General features: G+C 40.7%; 1 protein-coding gene and 1 long non-coding RNA gene across 3 annotated transcripts in view; one reads left to right on the top strand and one right to left on the bottom strand.

The window, feature by feature from the left end:
• Window positions 1-6,240: 6,240 nt before the first annotated feature.
• KCNJ6 (potassium inwardly rectifying channel subfamily J member 6) overlaps window positions 6,241-21,536 on the bottom strand; it is a 268,883-nt gene continuing 253,587 nt past the window's right edge. For both annotated transcript variants that reach the window (XM_032354960.1, XM_032354967.1), the window contains one exon: window positions 6,241-18,069. In XM_032354960.1, the coding sequence (XP_032210851.1) occupies window positions 17,744-18,069 (326 nt within the window). In that variant the 3' untranslated portion in view covers window positions 6,241-17,743. The remainder of the gene's footprint in view (window positions 18,070-21,536) is intronic.
• Window positions 10,749-21,191, top strand: LOC116597368. The gene is made up of 3 exons (XR_004288575.1): window positions 10,749-10,835; window positions 13,459-13,534; window positions 21,122-21,191. It is a non-coding gene; the product is annotated as an uncharacterized LOC116597368 (long non-coding RNA).

Genomic DNA, 21,536 nt, shown 5'->3' on the forward strand with positions numbered 1-21,536 from the left:
ATGAAGTTGTGATTTAGGAAAATTATAACCCAAGCAATTGTTGAGAAGACCCAAAAGAATATATTTCTTTATAAGAAAAGAAAGACCAGGGAAGCCTGGGTCTCAGTGGGTTAAAGCCTCTGCCTTCGGCTCAGGTCATGGTCCCAGGGTCCTGGGATCGAGCCCCGCATTGGGCTCTCTGCTCAGCAGGGAGTCTGCTTCCCCCCATCTCTCTGCCTCTCTCTCTGCTTACTTGTGATCTCTATCTGTCAAATAAATAAATAAAATCTTTAAAAAAAAAAGAAAAGAAAGATCATATTGTTTGAGCAAAACTTGTGAAAGGATGTGTTCATTGTGCTTGCTAAAGAAAGCTCAGAGTGACATTCAGGAAAGCATGAGCTGTGAGAGATGCTGGATGTTTAGAGTCCCCACTCTAAGGTGTTCTTCTGAGTCCTGTTGGCTACAATGTCCATTCCTCCTGATGGGCCCTGCCCAAGCGATGAATGTGGGAGCACTTGCCTTTCTGTGGGGGTATATACTGATCTTAGGTGGCTGAATTGTAGACTCCTGATTTTAAATAGCTGGGTCACAGTAATGAGTAACGATAAGACAAGAGGACTTCTTTGCCAAATGTAAATTAATAAATTTCATAGAAATCACTTGTAAGGTTGTGCTGAGATGTAAGCAGTGTGTCATGTTTTGCCAAGATGTCAGATGATGTGATCTGGTAGAAGAACCACTTGACCATATATGGAAGAACATACCAGGTTACTCCAGCTAGCAAAGAGAGAGATTTTCAAACTATAATGTAAGTCTGATCCAGTAATAGGTGTTTCAGGGACTGCTGTAGTCACTTGAATGGCAAACTATGAATGTTCTACTCTTTCTCTTCCTCCATCTACTCTCCTATCTGCTCATCCCTCTGTCTGTCCATCCATCCACCCATCCACCTGTCCATCCATCCACCTGCTCACCCATCTTCCTATCCATTCATCTGTCCACCACTCGTCCACTACTCACATACTTATCCATCCACTCATCCACCCATCCACCCATCCACCCATCCAACAAATAACCATTGAGAACCAACTAAGTGCTAAGTCTTGTGGAAGGTATCAGGGGCATGAATGAGTGAAATAATCTTTGGCTGTGAGGAGTTTATTGTCTACTGAGTAAGACAGACAGGAAGAGTTAAAACAGTGCAGTGCTAGTTTATGAGTTCTGAAGACCTATCTTCAGAAGCCACATGGAATCGGGAGGAGTTCCGGAAAGATGTCTGAGCTCTTCCGGTGGCTCTGGATTCACATTCTATGAAGAAGGAACAATGTTTTCAGAGTCTTGGTGGCCTAGGAAGGTGCATCCTGTCAGAAGAATGCAGACTTTTAACAAAGAGTGTAATGAGGCAAAATATTGATCTGGAGAGGGTCCTGGGGCCCAGAACCTACAATGCCTTATAGGTCCAGCAAAGGGGTTTGGACATAATGCTGCACAGTCGTGATTATTTTATTTTATTTTTTTAATTTTTAATTTTTTACTAACATATAATGTATTTTTAGCCCCAGGGGTACAGGTCTGTGAATCGTCAGGCTTACACACTTCACAGCACTCACCATAGCACATACCCTCCCCAATGTACCTTGTGAAACTCACAGTAGTGATGATTAACCTGTGCTCTAAGAATAGGGGCCCCAGGGCACTTGGGCTTGAGGTGCAGTCTTCTGACCCTCTACCCCTGCTATATGAGGACAACTTTGCTTTTGTCTGACTTAAATGCTGAGGTTCTGCTTGAGAGTTTTTGCTGCTTAGTTTGAAACCAACTGGAGTGGTTGATGAGGCTCCAGGGGTAGAGAGTTGGTCAGGGAGTTAGTTTAGACAATGCCTCTGGGGTGATGTGGAGGGTAGTTCCAGGGGAGTCCGCAAGAAGCAGAGATGGGGGCTCTTCCTTTGGTGCCTGAAGGAGTTGATGCATCTCCATGGGTTTCTGTTGGGCATAATGAGTGCTAAGTGGAACAGATGCATAAAGGGCTACATGAATGCAGATGATGGATTAGTAACTCTGTCAGGCACAACAGCGATGCTGGGCAGGGATCCCAGGAAAAGTGGGACGAAGCACTGATGGTGTCCTGTCTTTTCTCAACATCTGGCAGCATCTGGGAAAGGAGGTAACCTAGGTATATTTTTATGTTACGTCTTTTGTTCACTTTATAGTGTTCTGTAGTCAGCATGACTCAGAGGCTTCCTTCATGCTTCCCTGGAGAGGACTGGCTGGCTATGCTACCAGGTTTCTCCAGGAGCCCGAGCTGAGGTGCTGGGGTCAGGCAAAGCCAACCCATGCAAAATGGACAACTAAGAACATGAAAACTCTTATAAATATTTCTTTAGTTTAACATTGGACTCATCATGTGTTGTTAAACCCCTCTGACCGAAACACTTTGAGCTATGGCAAGTGGCAAGATGAGCTGCCCGGCAGGTCTTTAGGTCCCTTTCATTATTTAAAGTTCTACAAGGTGCAAATGGCAAATGGGCCTGTGTTTAAGATGGACCCTGCTTGGGTGGGCAGTTGTGGGAAGGAGCAGAGCTGACTCATTGCTGGGATCTGGCCGTAGACAGAGCCTGGGGAGAGGTGAAGGTGGGGAGGAAGGGAGAGAGGGGAGGAGAGAGTGAGAGGGGAGGAGAGAGTGAGAGGACATAATTTCAAACCTGTGAGACTCCCCTTGGACTATACAGTGGGAACGTCAACATCCTGACTGGTCCTGTGGCAGGATATAGTGCTTCAGAAACAATTTATATTTCTACCTGTAGAAAAGGCTGACTCTTTGGACACACACACACACACACACACACACACACACACACGCACGCACAGAAGAAACCAAGGCCATATCAAATTTTTTTTTTATTGTTCCAGTCAAAAAAAAGAGGAACACCTCAAGATGTAAACAGTTTCCCTAACACAGCGAGTTCTTAAAGATATATTTTTTTATTCTAAAAAAATTTGGCATTGTAGTAATTTCTCAATACATAATTTGTGCTTTCGCATGTAGCATGCTTTCGTCTCATTGTCCGTGCACAGATGTACTTGGAGTTGAGTAAAGGGAGTTACAAAAAGACCAAAAGGTGGGTCAGGAGCCAAACCAGTACTTGAGCCCTTCCTGGCTTTCCTTTCCAAAAAGCATGGTGGGAAGGTTGACAACACTGACTTTGGAAGCAAATATTAGTTACTCATCACAAGAAAAAGTCAGAAGCCTTGGTAGGACTTTTTGAAAGATGCATTTCCTTACTTTCTTTCTGTTCATATCTAAAGGATCATCGAAAGGTTTTGCCTGAATAAAACTTTATCTTGTACATGTGTTGTTTAATGTCTATAATTCTCTCCTATAATGACTCTTGTGTTTTATGATTTTGCTGGGCATGTATTTCACTACTAATTGCTATTGAAATTCCACCAATGATTTATTCTGTTTTTCACAGATTCACTGGATTATTTCAAAGTGCTTGATAGTTTTGTTAAGAATGTTTTCCTTTTTTTCTAGTGAATGTTATTTAAAAAAACTCAATCCTGGAGAGTTAAGAACGTTTTAAGTGCTATGGTGGATTTATTAATACATGCTGCCCTACTATCTTACCTTCGTCTATCTACCTTAGTTTGAAACCCCAAGTCTTCTACAATTTAGCACCAGTTTTCAAAATGAATATTTTACCAAATTCTACAACAGGCCATTCCAAGCCATCTAGGCTGGCCTAGGCCACCACCCCCAAGTCTTGCTTTGTGTGTGTTGATCTTTGGACTCTCTGCCACGCTGGTTCCTCCCACTGAAAGGAAGATTCCTTCCTGGGTCTGTATCTTCCAGATTCCACACAGTCTCCTGGAATGTCAGGACAAATGTCTTTCTCTTTCTTGGGAAGCCATTCCTGATTACTTACACAGAAGCTGATCTGCTTCCTTTAAATTTCAGAACAGTTGTTGTACCTTCCCTATTAGATTGTGTTATTTCTAAAACTAGAGTATTTCTCTTTATGCCTCAGTTTATTTATAAAGTAGGAGTCAACATTTGATCACAGGGCTTTTGTGTGGTTCAATTCACTCAGCACAGTGTGGTCACATGGTAAGAGCTGGTTGCCATGAAGTTATAGGCTTGTTAAAGGCAGAGGATGATGTCATTATTTCTTGGACTTTACAGCAAACTGTCTAGGACATTGTCCATTGTACTGCAAGTGTTCATGGGTCAGTACTCAGTCAAACAAATGTCTACTTAGAACAATAAAGTGTGGGACATCCACTAGCTTTCAGAATATTTTGAATGGAGTTCTGTCCTTGTCTAATTTTAGTTGGCAGCTTAGACCCCTGAGAACGGAGATACAAGGATATGCCTACTCCCACCATTAGTGAATTTCACGCACCTTGAAAACCAAACATTTTATTTCTTTGTAGAATGTGAGCATCTTGTCAAAGACTCAAGTTCTTAGAAACTCAAGTTCTTAAAACTCTGGGAACAATGCTGAAGGTTTTAGAGACTTCTATTCTCTAAGAGTTGATTATTGGAACTGGAACACCAACATGTAGCCCAATGGCACCCTGGCTTGATGACTTGCTTCTAAGAATGGCTAGGATTTGTTTCTTTTAAATAACTCATAACAGTTATGTGTGATGGTAGGAATGAGAACTTCCAGGTTGATAGAAAGAAGGCATGCAGCCCTCAAACCAGATTAAGGCTTATCCCCAGTATCATAGATTCAGGATTAAAAAGACTACTGAAGTTTAGTTACTGCTTTGGACTTTTTGAACTAGTGAACTTTCCAGAATAATTTTCTTTCTATCTCAGGAAATGGATCACAGAATGACTCAGATTTTATCGGGCCTTATTAAATATATCAGGCCTTAGTATTGTGCTGCTTTATTAGGAAAGGCAAATACAATGAATTATCTTTCTATTAATAGTGAAAAAGAATGATATGCCTAATATAAAAGAGTTGAATTAAAATGTTATGGTCTAAAAAATATGTTATGTGTTAAGCTCTTTGCTTTCCTAATTATGTTACACTTGATTTAGTATAATTTTTTTGTCCTGAAATCCTATATACATGTTTCAGGGAAGGTAAAGATGGTTTCAGGTTAAAAGCAACTTGCCAATAACCTTCTGGAGCTGGTTGAACTATTGATGGATGGTCCGGCAAGATGTAGTCATGCACTTATTTTCTATCAAAGATGCCAACCTGTTTGGGGGCTTTTATCTACTGCAGAGGAGACTATAGTGCTTGTCTAGTAACACTTCATTTTTCTAGAAGGCACCTAAGTCACAACTTGTCTATTTGCTATGGGGTTTAGTAGTAGTAGAGGAGAGGAGAGAAGGATGTGTTTGGTGAGAGATCCTGGAGACAAGGGTATGGATGGTGGTAAAAATTCATTGCTACAGGCATAGGAATTAGTGAAACTATTAAAACAGCAAAGAGTTAAAGCTAAACCATCTGGGTCTATCTAGTTTAGGGGTAGTTCAGACTGGAACTTCTATGAGAATCATAGAAGCAGAGACTGGGGGTTTAAATGCTTGTTGAAAATGACAGGGAAACTAACAGCAGACATTTTCTGAAGCTCACATGGAATATTCACTAAGATAAACCACATTCTGGTCCATAAAACATACCTTAACAAACTTGAAATAATAGAAATCATATAATGCCTTTTCTAGTCCACAATGGAATTAAACTAAAAATCCAACAAAAAGATAGATGGAAAAATCTCAAAATATTCAGAGATTCAACAACACACTTCTAAATAGCAGAGAAGTCAAGGAAGAAATCTTAAGAAAATTTTAAAAAATTTGAACCAAATGAAAATAAAAGTGCAATTCAAAATTTGTGGGATGCAGTGAAAACAGTATTACTTAGAAGGATTGGGAAGGAGGAAATGCAATTATCTTTGTTTGCAGATGATGAGAATGTCCATGTAAAAAAATATGAAAGAATAACAAAAAACATCATAGCAAGATTTCAGGATACTAAGTTAATATATAAAAAGTCAGTCATTTTCCTATATATCATCAATGAACAAGTGGAATCAGAAATTACAAACACAATACCATATACATTAGCACTCCTCCAAATAAAATACTTAGGTATAAATCTAACAAAATATGTACAAAATTTTTTTGAGAAAAATTACAAAACTCTGATGAAAGACAGCAAATGAACTAAATAAATGGAGAGATATTCCATGTTCATGGATAGGAAGACTCAATATTGTCAAGACTTCATATTGCCAAGGTCTTCCCAAATTGATCTACACATTCAATGCATTTCCAGTCAAAATCCCAGAAAGTTAATTTGTGGATATCAACAAACTGTTGTTAAAATTTATGTGGAGAGGCAAAAGAATAACCAATATTGAAGAAGAAGAACAAAATCAGAGGACTAGCACTATCCAACATGAAGGTTTATTATATAGCTAGTGTGATCAAGGTGGTGTGATATTGGTGAAAGAATAAACAAGTAGATCAATGGAACATAACAGAAAGCCCAGAAATAAAACCCTGTAAGTGTGTAGTCAACTGATCTTTGGCAGTGGTGCAAAGGCAATACAGAGAAGCAAATATAGTCTTTTCAACAGATGGTTCTGGAAAAACTATATACGTTCATATATGCCTCTCCCCACCAAATCAGGACACAGACCTTAAATGGTTCATGAAAGTCCATTCAAAATGATTTAGATGTAAATGCAGAACTGTAAGACTCCTAGAGGATAATACATGAGAAAACCTAGATGATCTTGGGTATGGCTATGAACTTATACAAACATCAAAGACATGATCCATCCATGAAGGGAAGAATTAATAAGCTGGTGTTCATTAAAATTAAAAATCTTTGCTCTGCAAAAGATATTCTCAACAGAATGAGAAGATAAATGATAGATTGGGAGAAAATATTTGCAAAAGAAGCATCTTATCGAGAATATTCAAAGAAATCTTAAACTCAACAATAAGAAAACAAATAGCCTGATTAAAAATGTGCAAAGACCCAAACAAGCCCCTCACCAAAGATGATGTATAGGTAGCTAATAGGTATGAAAATTACCATGTAGCCAGGGAAATGCAAATGAAAACAGCAATGAGATACCAGTTCACATCTATTAGAATGTCCAAAATCCAAAACGCTGATAACACCAAATGCTGACAAGGATACGAGGCCACAGGAACTCTCATTCTTTGATGGTGGGAGTGCGAAATGGTATAGCCACTTTGGAAGACGGTTTGGCAGTTTCTTACAAAACTGAACATAGTTTTATCATATGATCCAACAGTTATGTTCCTTGGTGTTTACCCAAATGAATGGAAAACTTTATGTCTAACAAAAACCTGCACACAAATGTTTATAGCAGCTTTATTCATCATTGCCAAAGCTTGGAAGCAACCAACAGCATGTAAATATAAACCATGGTACATCCAGCCAATGAAATATAATTCAGCCCTAAAAAAATGAGCTATCAAGCTACGAAAAGGCATGAAGTACTCTTAAATGCATACTACTAAGTGAAAAAAAGCTAATCTAAAAGACTATATGCTGTATGATTCCAACTATATGACAATGTGGAAAAGGCAGAACTCTAAAGATGGTTAAAAGATCCTTAGTTGTCAAGGGTCATGTCAAGGGTTAGAGGGAGAGATAAATAGGCAGAGCACAGGGAATTTTTGGGTGAGTGAAACTGTTTTGCATGATACTACATTGGTGGATATGTGTCGTTATACCTTATACAGTTGTTAAAACTAGAATGTACAAAACCAGGAGTGAAACTTAATGTAAATTATGGACTTTGGGTGATAATGCTGAGTCAGTGTAGGTCCACCAGTTCTAACAAGTGTACAACTCTGGTGCAGGATGTTGATAATTGGGGAGATTATGAATGTGTGGGGTCAGGGGATTGTATGAGAACTCTATACTTTCCACTCAATTTTGCTATGAATCTAAAACTGTGCTAAAAAAATAAAGGTTATTAGTTAAAGAAAAGGATGAGAAAACTATTTTTGAGAAGTGCAATGATTGATTGGAGATGAGAAAACTCATCTGGGAATGAAACAGGATCAGAATCCTGTTCACCTCAGACTGAATCCAAGTTTCCTACAGAACAATGGAAACAAAAAAAGATTGCTTTATAACCCATTTTCTGTGAGTTCAGGAAAGCCTATGGTACATTTTAGAAAGAATACCACTGTGATGGCTGAGGGAGAGAATTATTGTTATTCTTAAGACTGGTTTTCTGGAAATTCACTTACATGGACTAACTCATAACTGATTTGGAGGTGTGTGTGTGCGTGTGCACTCGTGCACGTGAGAGAGAGAGAGAAAGCGAGCATGTATACTTGTGTATATGTGTGTGTATATGGGGAGAGAGGGTTGTTGGATTTGTTAGTTAAAATGTTAGTTACAACGGACTGGAAACACTACCACTGTATCATGCAACAGTCAGAGGAGCCTTCTTTCTTTTGGAAAAGGAAAAAAACAAGTAGAGGAGAACCATGGAATAACAAACCACATGTTTTGTTGATGTCTGCTGTAAAATACTGGAAAATAAGATGGAAGAAAAGTCTTCCAGTGTGGGTGTTCAGGTCACAGAAATTTCTTATATATTCACTAATGCCCCCTATGGACATGGCCAGTGGACTGGGCAAGCTATAGACCAGGTAATCTGACCTGGCCTGATTTGCACACTGTGGGCATGACTCAGAGATTTGAACACTACAATCCTCTCTCCAAAAACAAGCTATCATCTTGAGCAAAATTTCCATGTCCAATTTCTCTGAGGTTGGCGTCTAGAGGGATTGATGCACTTGTTCCTGGTTAGCAGAGCTTACTCCTACCTGGGTTTATAGGTTCAGACCGAACTGAACTCTGAGAGTTTCACTGCTAAATTCTACTTAATCTTTCAAGCCAATTTAAAGGAGTCTGTTCTCAGGTTCAAAGGCAGATGGAAAATAACAAGTTCATGGAGAAATGGTATTCTGGGGACTTTGCATCCTGGGGGCAAACATGAACATTTGAAATCAGGTTTTCTAAAAAGAATTTCTTTCTTTTTTTTTCCTAAAAAATTTCTAAGTAAAAATTTTAAATTGCTTTTCTTTATACTTGGGCTTATTGCTAAAACACTGTTTAGCCAGAGCTTATTTAGTGATTAATAAAATGGCAGCACTTCTTATCTGTTACACCAGATAATGGGAAATTTAGTTTTGGAGTCTCTCTCTCTCTTAAAGACAGACATGATTTGGGTGTGGGGGTGTATGTGGGATAGGGATGATGGCTTAAAGAATAGCTTTTTTAGGAGCAGTTTGGGCACCGAGTGCATACTATTCTAGGAAGAAGAGATAGCAATAGTCTACTCCTGGCCACTGAATGAGTACCTGTTTGCCTGGGCACTGCCCTGTATCTTCTAGGATTCCATGAAGTCTTTCTGCAGGTGGACCAGCCTTTGGGAACTCCAGTCCCTTGGGGCCTCTGCCAGCTCTCCTCAGAGACTCCATATAGAGGTCTATGCTGATAGGCTGCAGGTTGCCATGGCAGCAGCCATGCAGGCCCGGGTAACCAGGCACCACATGGGTACTTGGTTTTCCCCCAGAGCACAGTCTGTGCAGACAGTGGGGGAGGAAAGACCACTTTGCCAACCTAGGCATATATTTAGGTAATCATTTCAGAGTTCTGTACACGTGTGGGAGTTCACTGTTGTTCCTGTATAACTCTCATTTTAGAAGCAGATCCACTGGGCTGAATAAGGATATTCAGGATCGTCTTTGGCAAGCTGGATAGCCTAACTGCATATTGCAGGAGACAAGAAGATTCCCCTGGAAAAGTCCAGCTGTCCATTTGGCACAGACCTCACTTTACACCCTGCTCAATAGTGGGCTGATGTCATAATGCCCAACCATCACTCATGGGGTCTCAAGGTGTATATGGGGACAGAAATGAAAAATTCTACCTTTTTGGTCTCAGGTGGTCAGACTGTAAACATATTACGTGCTCAGTTAAAATTGATGGTGGACAATTAGGTGGTAAGAGACGGCACTGACCTCAATAACGGGTTCTTGGCTACCACTCCAGAATGGAGTGGAAACTCAGAGGAAGGAGCCTGGAAAGATGTCTTTTGGTGGTGAGCCAAGGGAGGAATTCAGAAAGAGGATCTGGGTAGAATGCTTGGATGATGACCTGTGGTGACGTGACAAACCTGTGGGCACCTGGGGATAACATAAGTTGTATCTCCATGTGTTACAATCCTGGGGAGTTGCCTGCAAATAAAGGGGAGACTCTTGACAATGTTGTCCTTGTTTAAGAGAGGGTATGTGAAATTTCTTGGCCAGGGCAACATTTGGATTGGTCCAGGGGTAGGTTTGAACAAATTAGACCCTCTTACTTAAAAAAAGGAACAGGGGCAGACCATCTGGGGTGATGGTTGGGAACGGCTGATGAAACAATTGAGTTTGTGCTCACAGCATCATGACATTAAAAAGTGAGAATTTCAAGAGGTTGAAGAATTAGATATGTAAAGTGAAAAAAATCATCCAGGTAATCACCATGGGAAACAGAGAACTCTCTTTGGACTCCGTACACTTACTCCATTTATAGAGTACTATTGTTTGGTTTTGATTTTGGTATGGGAGGGACACCCCGTGCAGAGGGGATTCAGAAGGTCTTATTGCAGTTCTTCTAGGGAGAGTTGTCACCCCTGATCCAGGTGTGTGCTCTGCTCTGTAAGGTCAAGGATGCTGGCCAAGCTCAAAAGATACAGAGTCCCTTTGTCTTCTGAGGGAGAGTGTCCTTTTCTATGTGAGTAGGAACCAGACCTGGAGGGAGAGGCTCATCCAGAAAGCCTGTAGCAGGTGGGCATGCCAAACTGAACCAAGGGAGGGTTGCTCACACCCACTCCCATTTGCAATAATGGTGAGAGATGATGCCAGAAAATGCACCAACTGGATCTGAGAACAGTGTTCCATCTCCTTCTCTAAGAATAGTGGCCATGGAGCCAGAGGCTCTGATCATGCCCAGCAGATGGAAGCTCAGCTCTCTGTGCTCTAGTCAATCCCTTCTGTGGCTGTGTTTAGTGCTGATAGAACCAGCATTGATATACTCCATAAGGCATCCAGCCTGGACTGGGGTTTTAGTAACCATAGAGATCTGAACTTGGGATCCTAGCATTTCTTGCTCCTTTGGACGGATATTTTATAATTTCTATCAGAATTTTAGAAGTAATAATGCGTTACATTTTTATTTCACTAGTGCCTGTTGGTAGTGGATATTTATACTGAGAAAAACAGCCCTCCATATTCTTATAAAGATTGGCTGGCTGTTATCAAAGCACTTATGATCAGTGTTAATACAATGAGTACAGAGTCTTAATCTTGAAATGGTCAATTACCCTGTGATTGTAGGAACATTTCATTCTCTGAAATCAAGATCTGTTGCCTATGTGGTCACAATGCTCTGGCCAACCACTGAGCACATTAGGATTCACAAGTAGGGGGTAGTATTTAAAATTAACTTTATAAAAACCATTTTCCTTGGTGATAAATCTTCATCACTTAATCACGTTGACCCATCTCAATGAGCTATTTTTGCATTTCTCAAAGTATTTTGTCCTTGTTTCCTTCTTAGGACTCTCCTATTTGAATCAGGTGGATGTATCAAGCTTTCTTTTACCAAGGCAATGAGGCCAAGTAAAAGTTTGACTTCTTTTACATTTATTTCAGTTTTATAGTGTTGAACTTTTTTTTTTTCCCCTCACTTAGCTATTATGCTGCTCCATGCAGTTGCCAGGGTCATGAGCTTTTTGCATCATCTATATTGCAAATATTATTACTATTAAGATTTAGACACAGGACCAAATTTATCTCAGTTTCCATTATTTATCTTTCAGTAGTAAATCACAATGATTTGCGACAGAATTTTTCCCCCACCTAATTTCCAGGAAAGCACTCATAAGAGAACCTGATATATATTTTTTCCGATAGAACTAAAGAGATAAAGAACCTCCCTTGTCTGACCTATGTCTGGTGGTGGAAACGCTTTCTTGGAACACCAGTGAGGTCAGCTTAGTGATACTAAAGAATGTCCCTTAATATTGTCTAAAACCTCCATTGTCTGGATTTCTTGGATTAAATATTTCTGCAATTACCAATCTTTATCTCATGCTTCAGATTCAGAAGTGACAAACACTCTGGCAGCCCTTTACTACTCTGTTTCTCCCTGAGCTCTTTTCAAAGAACTTCTTGGTTTTTCCAAGAGAAGCATTTAGTTCTTAATCCTCATGTTAAACTTTTGGCCAAGTTGCTGGAGAGAGCCAGAACTAGAATAGCTGGATATGAGCCATTGGTTCATCTTTATGACGTTGATCCATTGCAGGCTAGAGAGAACTAGCAAGAAGACCCAGGCACAGCTCCATAGTCCAAGGAGGCATAAGAGAGAAGACAGTTTAGGGAGGTCAAGCTGGATTGATGTGTAGCAACCACTGAAAATCCAGTTCACCCCACTGGTTGGAGACATGTGTCTCAACTATCTACTTATTTAAACACCTATAGGTTCTAACGACGCAGTGTTTGAGTCACTGGACTGGGGATTCCCATTTCTTCTTTTGTTCATTAAGGAGTTGTGTTACTTTATCACTTTCTGAGTAGCCTGCTCAATCTTGGCTGGTTATTTATTTAGCACTTTGGGGGCATGGTTATGAAAAAGAAGGAGACTTTCTTTGATACCTGACTATATGACTGTGATATTTTTTCTTGGGACAGATTTGTGAGTGACTGCAATGAATTTATATTGGAAAAGAGTGTCATCATTCTAAGATGTCTGCAGTACAACATTTAATAATTTGTAATACTTAATACATGAACACTACTTAATAGCCTAGTATTAGGGTTAGCAAACTTTTCCTGTAAATGGCCAGATAGAGATATTTCAGTCTTCTGGCCATATGGTCTCTGTCTTAAATACTCAAGTCTGCTAGTGCAGCGTGAAAGCAGTCATAGGCAATACATGAATGGGTGTGGCTGTATTCTGATAAAATTTTATTTATGGGCAATGGAATTGGAATTTCATATAATTTTCACGTGTCATAAATATTCTTTTGTCTTTTTCCCCCAACTGCTTAAAAATGTAAAAGTGATTCTTTGCTCACAAGTGGTGTAAAAACAGTCAGTGGGCTGGAGTCTGAGTAGATTTGGTTTGCCAACCCTTTCTGTAGTAAATAAGAGACCATGGCTTAAGACTTGGCCCTGGATTTGAGACTGGGATCTCTTATTGGGGAAGTTACTCAGTTTTCCCAAACCTTAGTTTTCTTTTTATAAAATGTAAATTGTAATACACAAGCTCTCACGGTAGATAAGAATTAAATGACATAATTTATGCAAGTGCCCTGAATGTTCCCAAACACAGCTCAATGTAGAATGTAATATTGTTTTGTTAATGTATTGTGTACTGATATTGTGCTTTGTCAAAATTTCTTCAAAGCCTTACAGGCTTTTGACTTCTAGATGACTGCATCAGAAATTCTCTGAGACATTAGCTGCAGAAATATTAGGAAGAGGTATGTATTACTCCATTTTAAATGAAAGGATTACATTTCCTCAAATAGATTGACCATAAAATCTAAAAATAAGATAATATGATTTTACTATATTGTAATACAATATCAATGAATCATCTATTATGCATATACTATGTTTTTCAACTTTGTAGCCATCCATTGAAAGGAAATCATAGAAGATACTGTTTCCCATTTATGTAAGGTGTTTAATTTCCAACTACTCTTTTGACTTTTCTGACTCACATGGAATATTATCCAAGTAAAGGAAAGAAAGACTGAAAACTAGTCCAGACTACTAGCAAGCTATCTTGGAGATAACTATGAATATTTTGATTCTTTTTTTAATCTTGAATTACTCAGCTAATCAAATGACTTCACATTATTTGGGTGAGTTCAAGTAGTTTTCTAATGGCATTTTTATAATCTCTCTGTCCACCAGCTCCCACCTTTCTAAACAGATTCTGAACATCCCAAAGACATTGGCTTAAATCTAAATTAAAAAGCAAAGGAGGAAAAACTAAGAAACCTGAAATGTAAGAAAATGTAGGGAGGGAAAGCATAAGGATGTTGCTCTTGAGACTTCAAAATTTAGGCTTTTGAATGAAGTCGCAAATAATTTTTTAATCATAGTACAATGAGAAATAGACATTTCAGAGCCCTAGTTTGGTTAAACCTGCAAGAGAAAATTGTGCTTAAGAAATAGGTGGACATTTTTAGAGACAACAGCTGGATTGTTGTTAGAGAACGTAAGATATTGAACTAAGTCAATGGACCCGGCACTGGGGAACTACAAACAGCACAAAAGAGAGAGACAGACAGTGGAAGGGAGTGGGGGAAGAGGGAGTTCCTTCTCATGGACATGGAGTGGCTGAATGTTGGGTGAACAGGCTGGAATTACGAGGAAATGGATAAGCAAAGACCTAGCAGTGCAGTGATTGTAAATATGTTCATTCAAAAGAGTATCATTTGCCAAGGGAACAGCCAAAAACATAAATAATTTTATTAGTTACATAAAGTTGACTCATAAACAAATTGGTTTTCCAGTTGGAAAGCATATTGGGGTGAATGGAAGTGAGAATCTGAGGGTCTCATCAGCCCTTGGGGAGGTCGTGCTTCCAGCTGAGTCTGCCCTTTTCTCCAGATTGGGGTCAACTGTGGCAAACCGTAACTCTATGGTTCAAAATTCTTATCTGGCTATCAGATCCCACCATGCTTTTATGGAAGGTGACTCAAACACACCAAACTAACAGACCAAAATATCAAGTTGAGAGTGATCCTCATTAGTTATGGATATTGTTGCATTCCAATAGGCTGACTTATTTTCATAGCACTTGATTTCCTAACAAAGTGACTGTGTGAATGGGGACTCGATAGGATGGAATAGAACGAGTAGAAATTGTGGGCTCGTCTTTGTTGTACAATGAAAAACACCATTCAATACTTGCTGCTTAGAAAATTCAGTCTTAATGAGCTTCTTTCAATTCCAAATTTTAACAGTTGACGCAAAATACACTGTTAAACTGTGTTATCAATAATTGTATAAAAATAGACATGTTTGATAGGGACATTCTAGTAAAAGGTTCTTCGGGAGCATCCTTGTTTAAAGATTCAGAGGCTCACATTACAAAAACGAGATTTGGTTCATGTTCTGTCTCCAACTACATTGACGCCAAAGACAATGAGAAATAGGGCGAGACCTCACCCCCGGGTGCCCTGTCACAGATAGAGAACTAACACGTGTGCATGACCAAAGGGTTGTCAAGGCTCTTTGTCTAGTTGTGCTAGAGGGCCCCAAACTACTATTCCAACCAGACAACAGGATGTGTGTTGTCCTTTGAGCCTTAGTAATGGATTTAAAAAAGGCCCACTGAGTCGCCAAGAGCTAAATTAGCAGACTTTTTGCAGCCCGTGCTTCATCTTTCTTTGTGCTACCATGCTTTGCCCTGCAAATCTGGGGATGTTGCAGGGTTAGCACCCCCAAGTCAAGGGCGCCTTTCATAAGGCTACAGCGAGGTAAGGCCACAGTACCTCCCCACAGCCTGGCAGGAAGTGTATGGGGCTCCCTCTTCCTCCTCGACTACAACCTCCTCCTTGGATTGTGTGGAATGAATAAATGATTCAACAGATATTCAATGCAAAATGTGAAATGTTGGCAAACAGGAAAGGGCTATGGCCAACAGTTTCATTTCCAATTAAGTCCAAGTGCCAAGAAGCAGGTGTCCTGATGTGAGGTCTCAGAAGTGGGAGAAGAGAGACCCCCTGTGTTACACTGAGGAGCCACATTCCTTACATCTGGGGCATGCTTTTTAGTAGATAAGATCCCCAACCTACAAAGAAGGCCTGCGCGATCTGGTCAAGGAAGTCAAGGGCAACATGGAGTGAGTGATAGCTAGTTTGAGTTCTTCGACCTTCCTGGCATAAAGCCTCAAACTGAGCACAGCCGTAGCAGCTGAAACGGAACTTGAGTTTGGTCGATGAATATTTATGATGGGCGACTGTTTTAGGGAACAAATAGTTTAAAATTGTGAAATTAATGTGAAAGATCTGTTACAGTGCAAAATTTCCACCTGCCCTTGAGATTTTGTCTGACATTCTCTTCCATTTATCTTTTTATTTGAATTTTTTTCATCTTGAATTTAGAGTTTTAGTACAAAATGCCTTCTTTCCTTCTCTTTCTCTCTTAATCTCTCTCCTTTTATCTTTGCAGATTAAAACGAATTAAGGCCGCAGTTTTTTGCTTGTTTTCTTCTGATTGGGAGACATTTTGGATTTGATTTTCCACCCGTGGCACTCTCTAGAAAGATTTCATAGTCACCTAGATTGTTGATCTAATCTTTACTACTGAACTCTGATCATTTCATAATAATAGAAGAATAAGAATAGTAATAAATACAAATGCAGGAAATGCTGATGGATAAGCTGGCAGGGACAGGAAGAGAGCCAGATGGATTCAAAGTTTGTAAGGTGAATGATTACAATACATGTCTCCTACCACATGCCTTCATGAATGTCATGGCTTTAGACCCAAACCATCTTCTGCTAAATTACCATGTCTCATTTTTTAAAGTCTCTAGTTTCTCACGATTATAGAGTGGAACAGCTGGAGAATCCATGGTTTTGTAGAAGAGTTTCCCAAACTCTTGTACTGCAAGGGGTGGCAGCTCATGGGAAAAGCATAAAAGACATCATTGGTGACATGCCAGAGGGTGTCTTCCCCCTGGAATATCCCCCCAGGCTAGTCAGTGAGGCTCCTGTTACCAAAAAAAGAGACCTCAGTTTTGTAAACATTTCACAGTATATCAGCATAATGGTGGTGGGTTTTGCCATGTACTAGACCTCCTAACTTCCCCCAGACCTATGGCTTATTAGATTCAATGAAGGAATCAGCAAGGGAGCAGTGAGGTACCCAAACACTACCAGTCTGGGACACGGAACGAGGGCCATGCAGTAAGGGCCAGAGGTCAATGGGACCAAAGAAATTAAGGAAGCAAAGACATCAGAACAGAAATGCCTACTGTACACTGGGAATCTTTTTTTTTTTTTTTTGCATCTTATTTCTAAAGTTATGTATCTAAACCTACAATAATTATACATTTATGTACATTATTTAGAAGTTCTACAGGACTTTTGTACATGCTGGGCTTTATTACTAACTGCAAAAAGAAAGTAATTACATAAGGCATATATATGTACAGTGTTTTGTCTTTACCTGACCTGGGTCCTATAACTGCAATGCCTGTATGGGTCAAGCACCTCACCCTGTAGATGAAATTTATTTGAATCTATAAAACTGAGGGTTATATGCTATGTCTCACTGCTGCATGAATAAATAGGCACCAAAGACCTAACTTGTCACATCCCAGGTAAAATCTTTGACACACTCTTTGAGTGATCTGGTATTGTACAAGACATGCAGGTAAGTAGCTTAAATCCCTAGGAGTCGGATGTGTTGTATTTCGGGAAGAGAGCAAGCTTGGGCCACAAATGAGGGCACGTTGCACCTTAACCAAATCCACGTCTACCTTATCAATCTGAATAACTGAGAGAGGGCAGGTAGATATTTTACACCTTGAAGATTTGTTTTCTGATAATGTCAAAATTAAATGTAAATAAATAAACAACCAAGTAAGAGAGACAAAAAAGCAAGAGAATGAGAGACAAGAAAAGGTTGTGCGAAGGGAGCGGAGAAGGAGCTGCCCAGCTAGGAGACTAAACTTTCGATTCGTTCTCTAGGTTTGCCACATCACCATTCCTTTCTGTTTGTTCCTCGAGGTTCTTTTCTTCTTCCTCGGTCTCCAGTTCTGCATGTTGGTTGAGTTTGCTGGACACAGACCAACTCAGGGGCAGCTCTGCCCTGCTGGCTAGCTCAGCCAGCTCTTTGGCACTGAGGGATGGGGTGCTGGTCTCATAGGTCTCATGGAAACTGTTGTAGTCGACCTCATAGAACCCGTCTTCCAGCGTCAGGACAGGTGTGAACCGGTAACCCCACAGGATCTCACTCGTGATGTAGGAACTCCGAGCCTGGCACGTCATCCCTGCACAGAAGGGAACAGACAGAGGCTTTAGTGTGTGTGAGTGTGGGTTTTCCATCAGCGAGGGGTCTCAGTGAGCGGGGCGTGGCTGCCGGGTGCAGCTGGTCAGACTGCACCTTGCATGGGGTGCTGCAAATGCGGGGGCCTCATTCATGTTGCAGACATACACTAACACACACAGGAGTGTGAATCAGGTGGGCATACCTTCCACACAGGAGTGTGTGGTGCAGCTTCCCTGCCTTCCGGGGGGCGTCCCAGGGGGCAACTTGAGTTCTGGCTCACATGAAATCACACTTGCCTGCAAGGCCATGCACACACACAGGAAGGCGTGTGTGCCCATGCACATGCGTACACACTCACGTGATTGTGCCTTGTCCACTTTTTGCCCTGGGAGAAATCATGACCCTGGCATCCGATTTATTTTTAGAGGCTTTGCCTGAGTCCTACTGAGACTTGACCATTCTGGCCACAGACTTAGGATGAAATTGGTTTATGGAACCACAGCTAGGATGGCTTTAAGCTGAATGCCATGGGTTGCTTTCACTGTCCCACCAGCGTGCCATGCAGGCCACGAATGCGGCCCCGGATGAGGCTGGAAGGTATGCCCACCTGATTCACATTTCCCCCAGGCTCAGTGGAGACAGTTATTTAGACTGTGCAGGATATAATACTTTAGTCTTTCCCCCTTCTTCTTCAAGACAAGAAGCCCTTTCCTAATTTGCCCAGAAATGCCATGTGAGCTACTGGAGCCCAGGAGTCAGGAGCAGCTTTATTTTAATCTGAAATGACAGAACGAGCGAAATTCCACCCATGTCCTTAGAGAAGAAAACTACGTAACTGGCTTGGCATAAAATCTGGGGAATGCACTGGTGCACTGATCAAAGGGTTCTCTTACAAAACTTCTCAGGATGAGGAAGCATCCACTGACTAGCTCTACAGGGACGACTTCCCCCTTAGCTAGGCATGTCTAGGATCTAGGACCCACAGCGCTTTCAAGGACCTATGAAAATTCTTTTAAATCAGAAAAAAAAAGGTAAACTCTTAGGTAGAAGAAAATGTTAATATAGTCATCTTTATACTAATCTGACTGTAAAATGTAATATAATTAGACCATTTTTGGGGTCCATAAAGGTAAAACTCTCCAGGACTCACAAAAGTCATCCTGTGGGCCCTGTTCGTTCATTCAAGAAAACAGCCAGGCAGGCAGGGAGTCATTCACTGGGACAGCCAGTAAGGTGTAGCAGGCGCTGCTTTGTGCTGAATGCAGGAAGAGTGGGGGGAAGAGGACACATGTGGGTGTTTATACACGGAGTTTCACAGTCATGGAATGTGCTCAGAGCATTGCACTTGCTCCTTGTGACCAGAAGAAGAAACTGGGGTGCCAGGGACCTAAGCAATTTACCCCCCTCAGCCGTCAGGGCTGGAGTCCGCATTGCCCTTACTCCATCCCTGTGCCCTGCTTTTTTTCTTCTTTATTTTTTACATTTAATTTTATTTTTTCAGTGTTCCAAGATTCATTGTTTATGCACCACACCCAGTGCTCCATGCAATACGCGCCCTCCTTAATACCCACCGCCAGGCCCTCCCAGTCCACCACCCCTCTCCCCTCCAAAACCCTCAGTTTCTCAGAGTCCACAGTCTGTCATGGCTCCTCTCCCCCTCCAGGTTCCCCAACTCCCTTCTCCTCTCCTTCACTCAATGCTCTTCTTCATCCCCAAAAAGAAGAGCAAAAAGAAGAGATGAATTTTAGAAATTACTGCATAATATTCACATATACATAATATACAATATAATACACGTAATATACAATCACATTTGAAACAGCTACCATCAAAGAAGAAACCCTACTGAAATTCAGCAATACTTGATACTGACTGATACTGAAATTCTAAATGTCATAATTATGGGATACATGGAAAGTGAGAAAAATATATAGGTCTAAATTTTTACATTAGAAAAGAAGGAATTCTGAAAATGAATGTGCAGAATATCCAACCTAAAGTGGAAAAAGAAAAACAGGGTGTAGAGATGCTGAATCGCTACCTTGCTCACCTGAAACTATTGTGACATTGTGTGTCGGCAGGAGCCCACGGGGCATAGGCAATAAAGATTAGTGGATACATTAATAAACAGAAAACGAATGAAAAACAGGATTGATAAAGGCAAACTTTGTTTTTTTTTTTTTTTTTGAAAAGTCTAACAAAAGAGACACAGCTCTGGTGAGATTGGTCCAAGTTACATCCCTGAGGAATCTGTCCTCACAGTCTCAAAAGAAAGGAGAAGATGTTGAGTGATGCAGAGGTCATGCAGAGGTCTTCTGGAGCCTTCTCAGGTCCAGGCATACCTTCGACTTTGTCTTTGGGAAGGCAATGCTTGGTTTTCATAGCAGTGTAGTCTGGTCTAAGATATTTCCCCAAAGCCCAAAGCTGTGTGTGTGTGTGTGTGTGTGTGTGTGTGTGTGTGTACGCTTTACAAACTATTTCATTTCATAATTTCTCCACCGAGAGCTTCTCTGTTTGGAACTCTGGTTACTCTAAGAGTTTAACCCACAGGGAAGTGAATAGAAACGACCCATCTTTTAGGTGGCCATTTCGATCCTTGAGTCAGACTACGAAAGAGTAAGGAGTGGAGGGGAGAGAGGGCTTGTTATCGGTGGTGGATGCAAAGCCCAGTCCATTTAGAAGCCACAGAACCAAACTGTAGCACAGCTAAGAAAGCCGTCGTAGCGACTGAGCCAACATAGGGTCGGACCCAGCAAGATGAGGACTTAACAGGCAAAGCCCTGTTTTTAGATTCCCAGCAGCAAATTATGATGGGAAGGGTTTTGAGCAGGATACCTTCCTGGGGAGAGACCTTCCCCCCCCAGCCGAAAACCAGAGGTATTCACTCTGTAAACAGATAATGCATCAAAACTGCTTGGAGAACATGATTCCAGTAAAACAAGATGGATATAAACCACCATCACCACCTTTGAATACTGTAAAATTAATCAGTATAGATTGTCAATATTCTGAAACAAAGAGCTGACTGTACATACTTTGGCTTTTTATTTCAGAACCGGACTAAATGATGGGATGTTTCTCTTTTCTCCTTGCTCTTCTCGGTAAGAACTGCACTGAATCAGCACAGTAATAAAGTGTTCTGCACTTGTGTTTGTAAGTGTTTGTGTGGGAGAAGAATGTTGGTGATTTACCAAGCCCACTGTCACCAAAAGAAGCAGTATAGTGTAATTTCTGCCACAGTATAATAATAATTTTAGTTCAGTAGGTTAAGCCAACTGCTGATTATTAAACAACAGCGAGCCTTGCCTTACACTCAAGCTGAAAGTCCCTTCAACAAATAGTTGTACTTCTTCTGTTACCCAAATATTGGAGGGACAGTGAGGTTCACCTCCAGCTATGCAAAAATAAACGGAAATGTGCATTTTCTTAATGTCTAAAAGAAGACATTCTATGTGTGTGCTCCTAATT

This window comes from Mustela erminea, chromosome 1, assembly GCF_009829155.1.
Source record: "Mustela erminea isolate mMusErm1 chromosome 1, mMusErm1.Pri, whole genome shotgun sequence".
Taxonomy (NCBI): Eukaryota; Metazoa; Chordata; class Mammalia; order Carnivora; family Mustelidae; genus Mustela; species Mustela erminea.